General features: G+C 40.5%; 1 protein-coding gene across 3 annotated transcripts in view; it reads right to left on the minus strand.

Annotated features, from left to right (window-relative positions):
- LOC144198772 (docking protein 1-like) overlaps positions 1-14,033 on the minus strand; it is a 28,285-nt gene that overhangs the window by 13,117 nt on the left and 1,135 nt on the right. For 2 of the 3 annotated variants that reach the window (XM_077719966.1, XM_077719965.1), the window contains exons 2-11: positions 13,007-13,046; positions 10,269-10,361; positions 9,804-9,989; positions 8,579-8,657; positions 6,971-7,101; positions 6,795-6,905; positions 6,645-6,714; positions 6,153-6,325; positions 4,180-5,621; positions 2,808-2,893 (exon numbers count right to left, since the gene is read on the minus strand). In XM_077719966.1, coding sequence (XP_077576092.1) covers positions 4,818-5,621; positions 6,153-6,325; positions 6,645-6,714; positions 6,795-6,905; positions 6,971-7,101; positions 8,579-8,657; positions 9,804-9,860 — 1,425 coding nt within the window. In that variant the 5' untranslated portion in view covers positions 9,861-9,989; positions 10,269-10,361; positions 13,007-13,046 and the 3' untranslated portion in view covers positions 2,808-2,893; positions 4,180-4,817. The remainder of the gene's footprint in view (positions 1-2,807; positions 2,894-4,179; positions 5,622-6,152; positions 6,326-6,644; positions 6,715-6,794; positions 6,906-6,970; positions 7,102-8,578; positions 8,658-9,803; positions 9,990-10,268; positions 10,362-13,006; positions 13,047-14,033) is intronic. The other variant, XM_077719967.1, reaches the window with a different exon arrangement.

Consider the following 14,033-nt stretch of genomic DNA (forward strand, 5'->3'; position numbering starts at 1 on the left):
TTATCACGCTCACAGTTTCATGTGATTCTGCACTTACACACAAACACACAACACAAATATACACACACACTGACGTAAACACGGGTCTTTGTGAGACTTTGATTCTATACTTTTTTTGCCAACATTGTTACATGAGTGTTTTTCGTATCTTTGTATATCAGATTTTAATCATACCAAAATGTCTTTTTTTTGTCATGAAATGAAATTGTGATCTCATCAGAACGGACAAGTCACTGATTGGTCGCGCGTAGAGATTTGTTGTCGTTGACGATATTTTAAAGCACGTTGTTTTCAGATGGGAATTTTCTTTTAAAGTCAAAGCCTCCTTACCAATCGAAAAACGTTACTGCAGGAGGCGGGAACCTTTTATGACATCCTATTTTCAATAATTTTCATAATTCAGAAGTCAAAATAGTTGAAAATCTGCTTTTTGAAAACACATTTCACCACTTTTAAAGCACAAAAAGTATTTTGACATGCATTCGCTGGAGTATAATGAAAAAATTCAAATATTAAAAGCGGCGTTAGAGGTCGTATTAGTGCATTCAGGACTCCATATTTTAGCATACAGGTTAGCGTAGAGCTATACGCATCCGTCTAAAGAGCCGCATTCGGCTCGCGAGCCACAGGTTCCCTCCCCCTGATTTATCGGTTGAGAAAGCCATGATTTTCGTACGGTCCGATTGCTAATTGTTTTGAACGCGGCCGTGTCACAGATGGCGACGTAAAGCGTCATAAACGAGAACGAGGCGTGTTTGTTGGAGTGTTAAGAAACGGGATTTGTCAAATGATTGTACGCTACTCATAAGCTCCGAGGGTTTGCCAATCTCGATCTGCCAGTAGAGATGCTCCAAAAAGATTCTTAGCTAGCTATTTTGTGGAAATGCGGCGGCTTGATCCATGGTCAACCCGCGGAAAAAGCCACACGAATGCACACAAACACCCATTTTACGGTTGCCAAACGTTTTGAGCCAGAAAAGCTGCTCTTTTGCTGTTCAAATAACATTTTTGAGTATTTTCCAATCTTTTCATCCTATTTTTGTCGATCAAAATGATCACGAAAAGGTTAAAAAAAGGGAAAAACCAAGCTTTTCGGAGTAGTAATACGATTACATAGTATATTCTGTACAAAAGTTTCCGATTTGTGAAATGGAACAAAGAATGAATTACAGTAATCCCTCCAATTTCGCTATAATTGAAAAAGCGCAAAGTAGGATTAGCCATATTATTATGATCATTTTTTTCGCGCCGACACAGAAATTACAATGATTAAAAAGTGTATTTATTAAAAATATCACAATATCCACGATACTCGAGGGATTACGGGATGGTTTTTAAACTCAAACGCATGCAAAAAAAACATACGGAAAGATGACGTGTGCTATTTTGACAAGAATTAAGCTACCATATTTTCACGTATATAAGACGCACCGCATTTTAAGGCGCACTGTCACTTTTAAGTGCGCCTTATAGTCGTGAAAATATGATATAAAACGAAATATGCTATGATTTGTTTAAAAAGATGCCAAAATGTAGTGAAATAAAAAGCCTGACGTGCTACGAGAGTTCTAAAAAGATCAAAAAAGATCCAAAAAATAACCAAAACAAGTCATATGATGAACTTTTTCATCATTTGAAGTCATTTTAAGGGTTTTAGCAATGTATAGAAGGGGTCAAAGTTCACACACCAGCCTAAGAGTGTGTTTTGGCTGAATATCCAGTGGGTATTTTTAAGGGAAAACAAAAAAAAAGTATTCATTTCATATCTTTTGACTGCCTGACCACGGAAGTCTGGTCATTGTTTTGAACCTCAGATACAAAGCGATGTTTTTTGTGCACTTATTGCCCATTTGTCAGCTGAATATCTCTTATTCTTGCCGTGTGTGAGTGTGTGTGTGTGTTTTGGCGCATGGACGCCCGTGTAAAGTCTTGCGCACGCACGCGCCCGCCCGCCCGCCATAAGCTGAAGCAGTTTCCACGACAACCGAATTCATGACGAGAAAAAAGCTTATTCCAGGTTATTTAAACTACGAAAAAAAAAAGAAAAAAAAGACAGTGAGTCTAGTTGTTGTTTGTGGCATGGTTATGCATTTAATGGTCATCATTTTAAACGATTAAACTACGCTACGAAAAAATATTTTCCACCAGCGCTGTTCTGCTTTTTTGTTGCGTTTTTTTCCCACTTTTTGGCTTGCGGTATTGAAGTCCTAGTTGCTATGGTGTTGCTAAGCTAGCCAGCTTGTTTACTTGTTTACCACCAGAGCAATATGTCTAACTATTTGACACAAAACATCAAATTATTATTATTAAAATGACTTTTTTGCCATATAGGTGCATGATAAAACTAATTAAGTGTGTCATTTCTTGTCTTTAAAGACATTTTCAGCGATGATGTCATCATGTATTGCTCTGGCGGCCCATAATGCACCACATGCCCCTCCCCCTTTTTTCAGCTCGCATCTTTTACCGCTCTTTCACGTACGAGATTTGATAAATAATTCGATTTTTGACAAATAGGCTTATTTTAAAGGGGTTGAAATACAGGAATACCTTGAGATATGAGTGTAATGCGTTCTGAGACTGAGCTCATATGTCAATTAACTACTAATCCACAATTAAATGAAATTATTCCCCATAGAAAATAACTAAATATAACTGAATCTGTTCCCACACACTGCAAAAATGCCTAAAAATAGCTTATCACAATTGGAAAACATGTTTTTAGATGTTCTAATTCACCCCCTGAGATCACAAAGTAACAAATAACTAGTGGTTATGATCTAAAACTTACTGTAAGGAGTTCTTACCTTTTTGACAGCCGTTAGCAGCTAACGGCTAGCGGCGGCAAACTTCAACTTGATGACGACCTTGGGTTTGCTGCACTTCTGTGACACTAAAAAACAGAACAATTTTTTTTTACTTAAAATGAACTTGGCTTAAAAAAATACAACACTTTTGTTATGCTATAACCTAGCGAAAGGTGTTAGCCGCTTAGCTAGCGGCTCCATCAAATTGTATGTCAAATTTGTCTCGTATCTCAGGGGCAAAAATGTGCTCAGAATTTTCCTCCTATCTCAAATTGTTCATATTTTTTTTGACAGTTGTATGTCAAGGTATTACTGTATGGGGTTGCCTAGCAACTAGTGCAAAACTTCTTAGATACAAATACAATTCTATGGTCAAAAGATATTTTTTGGTCTGGTGCTATGTAGTCTATTATAAACAATGTTTGACCAAATTGGAAATCTTTTGTGCTGTTAGAAAGCGGAAAAAGATGCGAGTGGCTCGTTTTCCACGTTTGAATCTCCTCCTCGTGAAAATGTTTGTATGGCGCCCAACGCTAATCCTGCGTCCGAGTCTACCTTCCGCCGTCCGGTGCCGATTTGGACTCAGAACCGCCATTCCACCACTTTGGCTTTAGTTGTGTGCCATTTTTTAGCATGAAGCTAACTTTCAAAACATGAAATGTGAATTCAATCATTCTGTGAAAACTTGATGGGCTTATTTTATTATTCTTTTTTTCTGCCTGGAATTGGACGGTACGAGTTCTGAGGCTCAGATGGCCAACTCTTGACCATCACGACAAAAGTGAGAATGAGCTAGAGACGCAAACGTCAAGGTTGGACATTTTGGACTTAAGGAGACGCTGTCCTTTGTTTACATAGTAGAGTTTTTTTCTTTTTGGTATTCCACTGTAGTTGCTTAGTAGAAAGCTTTCTTTGATTAACTCCCCCATTTTTGTACATATCTGTGCCAACAGCTTGGGCAGACAGTGGCTTTTTTATTTGTAAAAACATCGACTTGCTTGCATATATAAATAAAATGAAATATGACACTTGTGTACTTGTTGATAAGGAAGCCAATGAGTTTGTGTCTTCATTTTAGAAAAGTGGCCACTTTGCTTCAACCTGATTACCATTTTTATCACATATAATCGTATTTGTACTTAAAAGCAATGACGACTAAATCAAGGGTACAACTTAATGTATATGCATACATTAAACTTGACATGCTCGAAACGCCATAACGAAAGACAATACGGCCGAAACTGTCATTTATTTGAAAATAGAGAAACAATCCATATATAAAACGCTAAAAAAAACTTAATTATGACATCTATGAATGAAATTTAAGAAGACAAATAAACCGTATCTTGAATAAAACGTTAAAAAAACTCACTTGTGCCGGCCATGGATCCCTCCGGGTGCCGCCATCTTGCCAAGATATCTAGGACGCCTTTCCGGGTTAAGGTGCTCACGTGACTTTCTATTTCAATTCGTTGCACTCACTATTGGAACCATGAATAAGGAGGTAAAAAAATTGTGATACACATTGATATACATTTTAATTTCTTTCTAACCCTATTTTCTTCTAAGTCACTTAAAACTGAAGACTTTTAATGCCTTTAATTATCAAAATTTTCTTATTATTGTGTGCCATGATTAAAACTTCCTTGTCTGTTTTTAATCAACAATGTTTTTGTACTTTATTAAAAAATGTAAGCTAAATATTTTATTTTTTGTTTCGGCCAGCAGAGGGCAGCTACTCATTGTAAAAAGTATACATTATTTTATTGTCGAAAGGAACAATTTGACATTTGACCATTCCAACAATAAAATCCATAACTACAATGCACATACTTTTTTCATTAACACTATTAAATTATTTTTTTATTTAAAAAAATAATTAATACATGCAGTGGTAAACATACGGGAATATGAAAACGTATCATTTTTAAAGGCACAGTTCACATTTGAGACGAATTTGCCCCAAGCTTTCGGAAGCATGACTTTCATATGAAGTGACAAACAACTTCATTAAATGAATCCCAGGTTTTCGTAGATGACATCATCGGGCGAGAGGTCGCCCATTTTGGCGGCAGCCATGCTGGCGGCCAAGGAGGACAACGAGGGGGGTGCCGGGGTCGAGCGGGGACTTGAGGAGGGAGGAGTTTTCTGGACTTGAGCGTAGAGGTGGGCAAATGGGTCTACTTTGGCATCTTCTTCTTCTTGGACAGGAGATCCTTCTGCCTTGCTCAAGGGCAGCGTGTAAATGGGTTCTTCTTCTGGCAAATTCTCTGGTTCTGGTACCATTTTATCGTAGACCTCCGAATAAATAGAATCCGCATGTTGGAGAACAGAGTTTAGACCTTCTTTCGAATTTGGAGGGTGAAGTGGAAGGACGCTGGCGGGGTCCACGTACACGTTGGACTCGGACCCTGCTCTTTTTTGGACGCAGTCCGCCGGGGTGGCGTATTCGGAGTCCGTCTGGGTAGCGGAAAGATCTCCGGAGGATTGGTCGGAGGTCGGGATGGTCGGGAGAGGCATGAGGGTGATCGGGGCCGGTTGTGAAGACTCCTCCGGGTTTTTGACACGCAACTTTTGGTTTTCCAGAACGGTGGTGAGAGCGGGCGTTGCGGGTATTTCGGGAAGAGGGGATTTTGTTGGTCGATTGGTCGCCAGGGCCTTGTCTTCTTGAAGGTTACCCGATGAAACGGATAATGTCTTCTGTTTGATGGTACTTTGAATAAGTTGGAAGATTTCCTCCGATTGTTGCGTTTGGAAAGTGAACGTTCCGGGACCGCTCTCGCAGCGCCGCCCTGCTTCGATGGTTAAGGTCAGCTAATGGAAAAAAAATAATAATAATAATAATAATTAAAAAATGGAAAATGGCATTATTTTTTCTTTGTAGTATGGTTATTATGGTTTCTTTCAAATTCATTCAGTTTTTAGTCCAATCGCTTGTTTTACAAAAGTTTGCACACCCCGTTTTAGACCAATTTAGATATAATATTTAGATTTTTTGTTAGTAAATGGATTAAAAGGACTGGATTAAAAGCCCTGAATGTTCATTTTTTTTATAGATCTTAAACAATTTTTATTTTAGCTTTTTTAAAATATATTTTTAGATTTTACAAAATGATTTTTGAACAAAAAAATGAAAAAAATGATTAAAAAATGACAATTATTGATTTAAAAGGGGAAAATGAGGAAATGTAATATGCATTCATTTGAATTTGATCCTAAAAAAACAGAAATTCGGAACTCATCATTGGCTCTCTCGGGCCGCACAAAATGATGCGGCGGGCCAGATTTGGCCCCCGGGCCACCACTTTGACACAGTGAATGATTGAACGCTTTGAAAAGCCTCACCTTGTCTTTACCGTATCGCCTCAGCAGTTCGTATGGCCACCATCTGACAATGTTGACCTTGTGGACATCTTTGAGAAGAAGACTAGTGGGTCCCACTTGGAGCCAATAGGAACCCAGCAGTCCGCAACGCGTGGCCGCATCCGTCCTTTGCGCCACCACGTAAAACTCCAAGGCTGGAAAGAGGGGACAAAATTGTTTTTTTTTCCAGGTACTTCAGTTTCCTCTGACACAACCTATAAACATGCTAATTGTATGCTAATTGTATACTAAATCGGCCTTTGCTACGACTTTTCGTCCTTTGTCTGATTGGCTGGCCAGCAATTCAGTCAAACCGTGAGGACACACTTGGGAATCGAACCCTCGACCAAAGAACAGCGAGACCAACGTGCTAACCACTAGGGCCTTCTGTAAATAGGCCATTTCAAATAGAATGCCAAACTAATTGAAAAAGGTAGAACTTTGTTTGTGTCGGGAAATGAAAATACTATTTACCGTCATTTGCGGTGTCGTAGATGACATTTTCCTCCATACGGAGTTCTTTGGCGTTGGAACCGACGTCTTTCTGAGGAAGGAAAAGTGCCGTCGACCAACGGAATTCCCTTTAGGACATTGGTCAGAAAATATGATTTTTTTTGGTGGTACCTGAAATGTTGTCTGACAAAGTCTGTCCACCCATACCGCACACTCGTCCTTCTCCGTGGCAAAGACCATGGTCCGCTCCTGCGACTCCACGCAAAAGGCCGCCATGTTTTCCTAAAAATAGACAGCCATTTTTAAATTTTAGGCAAGAATTGATGTGAAAATACTAAGTGACGTACCATGGGACAGGCTTCGGCATTGGGCGGCAGTCTCAGGACACTCAAAAGCTCAGAGAGCCGGACCACTTTGACCTTGCTTTCTTGAGGAGGTGTATGTTTCTTCAAGACATGATCTCTTACTCCAGCTCCACCTGGAAAGATCCAAGATGGTGAGCTTTGACCCCATTTGGTCATCCAGTCTTCCTCATTTTGACCACTGTTCCCCTATAAACTTGCCGAGGGCTATTTGGAGAGGGCTGTCTTTAGTAAAAGAATGACGATTACCACCATCTGGTGGTCAAAGACAGGTATTACGTCTCCCATTATACATAACGCGCAGGATTTTGCTTCAGTTTGTGCTTTGAAAAGATGGAGAAGCCTTTCAGAAGACGCATTCTTGTTTAAATGTAGGCTAAAACAGCATCATTTTCAATCTGATCCATGTCAAGCACTTTGGATGGCATCACATAAGAAGGGCACTCTACAAATGAGACGATAAAAAGACCATGTCTACACGAAAAGGCTAAAAATTCCGGAAAGTACCAACAAAAAAGATGTCTGGTGGTTTTATTGTAATTAAGCACTCAGGTAGACGCTTTTTGATCTCAAGTGACACGAGCGCAACGATGGGGGGGATTCGGGAGGGAGACGTTGGGCTCTAAATGCACTGCATTATTGATGCCAAGCAAGAATAAAACATGAAGACATGCGCCCAAATCACTCATGTGACGCAATTACACACAAGATGACATTTCGTTACTTCTACCTTTACAAAAGAAAGCCTTTCTTCTCTAAATGAAGCAATGACAACATCCACTAATTACTATTTTTTTTCTTCCTCATATTTTTAATCTTGGAGATAACTTTGACTTGGGCTCGAACTCACGACCCGAGAACTGCGAGCCAAACACCCTAACCACTTAACCAACGTTTTTTTTTAAACTTTTTTTTTCTCTTGAGATTAAATAAATTAACGTGTGCGGGTTTTGGAATAGAATACAGTCATGGTTATCCAGAATGCTTCTCCTGGATGAAATCTTTCCTAAGCCGTGATTGGTCGTTGTTGCGAAAAACTCTTGGAAAGAAAAAAATTTTTTGCCCCAAGCGCCAGTGTTCTTTTTCCCAGATTTGCCAAAGGCATCCGTCTGTTTTTGGGATGTCTTTCTTTCACATGTGACACTCTGCGGGATTATGGCACTGGTCGTACGCAATGTGCATACCAGCGTTGTTGCCCGTGTTGCCGGCGTTCCCCGCGTTTCCCGCGTGCCGGCGTGCAAAGAGATAACAAGAGAAAATGTGCATCCGGTGAGCTTACATAAGTCATCTCCACAATCCTGGGGTCTATTTAAGCTGTCAAATTGACTTTTCATCTAGCGCTGTTTGCGCTGCTCACCCTGCTGCTTCTGCTACTGCCGCTGCCCCGTGCATGTTTTTGTTGCTCTCTCCATCGCTTCTCTTTCACCCCCGTGCGCGCACACACACAAAAATGACTAACATGTCTACGCTGTATCTATCTTAGAGGTAAGATCTTCAGCCTGAACCCAAACCCGGCCCGTGAGGCCCCTGCGATGACAAATAAAAGCTATTGACGACATGTGCTAAATCAAGGCAAAAGAGCATCTAGCGTACCTCCTATGAACTGAATCTCCAATCGTCCAACTCCGTTGCTGCTGGCTGGAACCAATGACAGCAATACCAGCTTCCATTTCTGAAAAGAAAGACAAAAACACTTGACAAACAAGAGAGCAAACATACTTTTTGAATGAGTGATAGGGAGCAGTCTCATTTGCGGGTATATTTGCTTTTTTTATCAATACGTTGGACGTCTCGTCCGATAAGGTGCTAGCATGACAATAGGCTAGTGTATGTTATGCTAGTCTCTTGCATATGTTATGCTAGCCACCAACGTATGTGATGCTAGCCTCTAGTGTACCCATGTTATGCCACCCGCTAGCATACCCATGTTATGCCACCCGCTAGCGTATGTTATGCTAGCCACTAGTATATGTTACGCTAGCCACTAGTATATGTTATGCTAGCCACTAGTGTATGTTATGCTAGTCACTAGTGTATGTTATGCTACTCACTAGGATATGTTATGCTATCCTCTAGCATACCTATGTTATGCTAGCCTCTAGCTTACCTATGTTATACTAGCCACTAGCGTACATATGTTATGCTAGCCACTACTGTACCTATGTTATACTATCCACTAGCATACCTATGTTACACTAGCCGCTAGCATACCTATGTTGTGCTAGCCACTAGATTGTTTACAAAGAATAATGTTGTTAAATGAGAGATGGACAAATAATCTTTGAATGCCTATTAAGATCATTTTCTGATGCAGAAAAGTCTTTCCTGATGGAAATGAGAGCAAGCACGAATTCCAGCCTAATATGTAGCGTCCAATCAAAAGCCAAATGGAGTCATCTAAATCCAACAGTGGCGTGCGTGCGTGCGGGATCTCTTTAACCGTGCGTACGGGAACCTGAAGCAAAGAAAAAGGGCTGGTGCTGTTTCAACATGCTCATTTTGGCTCCGCTTTTGTCCGCATGCTCGCTCGCTGACTTGCGCAATACCCTTACACAACTTTCAGCCAACAAAAAAAAGCTGCGTTCAGGTACACCCGTTTTAGGGAACATCCAAGTGGATTGGACGCCAATGGTCGCCAGTAAGGTCACTTTTTTTTACCTAAAAATCAAATAAACCAACCCACACGAGATCTAGCGAATGTGATCCATGAACCCAAAGGTTAAACCACACCCATAATCATCTCAAACTAACCAGTACTACTAATTGGGAGGAATATCGGAAAAATGCCATAGATTGGATTTAAACAAAGTGGACTTACTTTACCAGCTTTGCGAGGTTGAAGGTAAACCTTCCCCGTTTTAGTCCGAGAGTCCATCACGGAAAGACAAACATTATCGTTCCAAAGATTTCCAATACAACGGCGGCGCGCTCTCACCTTTTTTCTTTCTTTTTTTTCCAAGTGGGCGTTATCTATATTCAGGAATGCTTGTAATATGAGACTCACCTGGAAGTGAGCAGTTAATGTTGAGGAAATGAAAAAAGTGGCCTCTACCTTTTTTCAAATGAGCCACTACTTTGACACCCTTTCAAAATGATCAAAATATGCCAAATTTGTACAAAATACGTATGCAAATATATGTTTTGGGCAAAAAAAGATCAGAATACTGTTTACTAAACCATTAAAATGATTAGGAAATGCAAAAGTGGAGGAAACATACGTAAACACAAAACTTAATATGTTATGCACACTCAAAATAATGGCAACAACCAATCAGGAACTCACCGCCAGTAGAGGGTGGTCTTAAGGGGGTGTTTGATTTTGTCCGATGTCTCGTCACTTGGATCGTTTTTTGATTCTATGGAGACTTTTCGTAACCTGAAAATGTTGTAAGTAGAAACGTTTGTAAGTAGAGGCTTTTGTAAATAGAGGCGTTTGTAAGTAGAGGCGGCATTGTAGAAGGAAAACACTATAAAGAAGAGTCAGAAGAGCATAAGAAAGACGGGGAGGTGCAGAAGAGTCGGCTTACTAAATATATTAAAGAAAAAAACATTTTAAGTGATAAAGCGTGTCTTTACTAAATTAATCAAGCTGCGAGTCAATGTGCGTCTGCTCTATGATTTCCACGTGAAGTCCACTTTCAACAAATGATTCTGGAAAATTCTCCACGGCAATCGTAGCAAAAATTCATAGTAAATTTAGTTTAAGTATTGTTTGTACTAGCTTTGTTTGGAATGCATTTAAAAAACAGACAAATTAGAAAGAAAATATAGAAAACTCAATTGAATTTGTTGTCATTATAAGAGTATAATGAGATGTAATTTGATAATAGGGCATTCAAAAGATTCATTTACAATAAAAATGAAGGTTAAAAAAGTAGTTAGCAGCATGCTATTGCGTTTTAGCGCAAGTATTAAAAGTACAAGATCAAAAAATTGCAGTTCTAAGTCTGAAAACGTTACAAAATTGTACCTATAGTGTAGTGACAGTAAAATATATGTCATACAAATAGTGGAACCTCTTCTGTTATATTTAATAAGCGAATTAGAATTGAAATAAAATGCTGTATGTGTGTAACATGGTTTGAGTGTCAGTTGTGGAATGGCTGGAACGAGGATGGTTGAACCTCGGAGCAAGGTCACCTTGAAATATGCGCTTCCATGTGACCACATATTTGGGTACTCTGCTTTGGCCAAAACCCACACACACACTGACTGACTGAGTGGGGTGACATTTTGCAACTCCTGAGATTGAAATAATCAGGATGAAAGCACCATTCAAAACAATGGTGAGCACAAAGGTGCTTGTCAACAATTTGACGCTGATGCGTCTTGATAGAACTAACCAAGGGGGGGGGGGGGGGGGGGGTGCACTCGACTAACTCAAAGGTCGTGCTAGTTCTCTTCCAAAAATCACTGGACTTTATTTTTTTTGGACTGCTTATCCTCTTGGGGGGGGTGCTGGAGCCTGTCCCAGTCGAGTACAGGCGGGGGACACCTGGGATGGGTTGCCAGACCAATTGCAAAGGACAACCAATCATAGCTTGGGGCAATTTAGAGTGATTTGTTAGCTTAGCATGCATGTTTTAGGGATGTGGGAGGAAGTTGGAGTACACGGAGAAAATCCACACAAGCCCCGAGGACAATCATTTATGCTAACACTTTTAGCTAGGGGAAATTTAGAGTGGCCACTTAGCTTAGCATGGAAGTTTTTGGGTTGTGAGAAGTTGGAGCACCCAAAGAAAAACCCACACAAGCCCAGGGACAACCATTCATGCTAATACTTTTAGCTAGGGGAAATTTAGAGTGACCACCTAGCTTAGCATGCACATTTTTTGGATCTGGGTGGAAACCAAAGTACCCGGAGAAAACCCACAGAAAACATGCAATCTCCACACAGCGAGGACCCACCTGGAATTGAACCCACGACCCCAGAGCTCTAAGACCGAGTCATTAACCACTCATCCACCGAACCGCCCTTTTTTATATTGTTTGTCAATTTAGCTGTTTAGCAAACAAGACGTGAAATACTGTGAAAATGCTGTTTGCTGCCTTGGCCAAGGGCGCAAAATATAAAATAAATCAATTAATGATAGCGAGACGGAAAAAGAAAAAGAAGAAAAAGAGTCTTTGTTTTTCCCTCCTTGTTCTGTGGTGGTGGTGCTTCAGCGTCAGCGGTAATGAGCTTCGTTACGTTAATAATGCATTTTCTCTCTGTTGCGCTCTCTTAGCCTTTTATGCTATTTATGTCCACCCGCTAAAGAGCCTGTCACAAAAGTCCACACGCCTGTCATTTACGACCCTACATTAATATGTCAAATTTGCTAATTAGGATTTCAACCCAGCGCTGGGAAATCCCACGAAATAAATGCCTCGCTCTCCTATCCGACCAATGAAAGGTCTCCTTCCAAAAGACCAGACACGCAAGCTGGTATGGGTCCCAGCCAGCATGAGATTTTGGCCCACGTCCATGCACAGTCAGATGAAAACAATGGCATCCGACGCTTTGGTGCTTTAAAAGAACCTAGCGAGAGTGGACGCTCGCTCGTGCTAGCGGCGGCGTGAGAGCGAGGACGCTCTCGGCGCTTTCAGCTAAATGCTAATGTCGGCATGCAAATATGCAAATGACTTTTTTTAAAGTGTAGTGCATGTATGCGTATGTATTAAGACAAATGCGACTTGTACTAAACTTTTTATCGCATTTTCTGGACCACTTTATCCTCGCTAGGGTCGCGGGGGGTGCCGGAGCCTTACCCAGCTATATATTTTTTTTAATATATAGACACCCATGGGTCTTATCCAAAGGTCGGGAATTAATTTATTCTGGAATACTTCAACTAATTGGATTAAAACTGTGCATGAAGATAAAGTGTTGTAAGTCTCAGATTTAAATGAGTTATTTCTATTTTTGGGGATGGAATTTTAAATCTGGAATGAAGTCAACATTGTTTATATATATATTTTAAAACGCCCACTTTATGGTATACAATATAAATGCTTTCATAATTAATACAGTTGACTCACCGTTCTGAGGTCAAAGGTTAAATACTGGTTTCTGGCCTTTCTGTAGAAAGAAAAAGACAGACATTAAAAATAAATATATAAATAATAACTATGTTCCTTAAAAGACTTGAGTTGAATTGAGATATGTTTTGATTTAGCCATTTTTTTTGTGTGTGAGCCACAGTGACAGCCCCTAAAAGTACTCTTGGCGGAGTCATTAAAACGCTAGCGGCAACATTATTAATTCACTAGTATTTCTCTGACTGGGATGTCAATAGTCCTGTGCCAACTTGGCTGGAAATCTGCCGGTAAAAAATGTTACAAAATCTGCCAGACGGCAACTTCAAGGCAAGCCCAACAAATATTTTGATATCAATATTGTATTAATATTTTGATATATTTCAGTCTGGACCTGTAATATTTATACATAAACATACACTTTTGGATCATTGTACTTGTATTTCTGTACAGGCGCGAAAACTTGTATTGTTGGGTGACCTTCCAAAAGTGAGGGTGCCGGATCGGGGTCGGCTGGCAGACGTAGAATGTTAAAAGTTTCACTCGGCTACTCCGTAATGGGCAGAAGAAGCTAATGTCTAATTCATATCATTCACATTAAGATGACGAGGACGGGGACGGGTGGATGATGAGGACGGCTGCAAAGTACAGACGTCCGTCTCCAGCGGTCCTCGTCACCCTCGGCGCGCCCGCCCGTCCGTCCGTCACCCATCTTCACTCGCCTGCCTACTCAACTTTGCTTCTTCTCTGACAAGATCGCTGAAATCACCGTTTGGCCACTCGTCAAACAAAGAGTGAATTGTCCATTCGTTTTCTTAACCGAGGGTCGCAGGGGGTGCCGGAGACTAGCAGGCGGGAGGGCTGAAAGGACAAACCATTATAGCTAAGGGGCGATTTAGCCTACAATTAGCTTAGCATGCCTGTTTTGGGGGATGTGGGAGGAGTGAGGACAAAGCTGGCTTTCGAACCCTCTAAAACTGTGAGGCTGTCCACTCAAATAGAAACTTGAATGAATTAATTTAATTTTCTA

Source organism: Stigmatopora nigra, chromosome 6 (genome assembly GCF_051989575.1).
Source record: "Stigmatopora nigra isolate UIUO_SnigA chromosome 6, RoL_Snig_1.1, whole genome shotgun sequence".
In the NCBI taxonomy this organism is placed as follows: Eukaryota; Metazoa; Chordata; class Actinopteri; order Syngnathiformes; family Syngnathidae; genus Stigmatopora; species Stigmatopora nigra.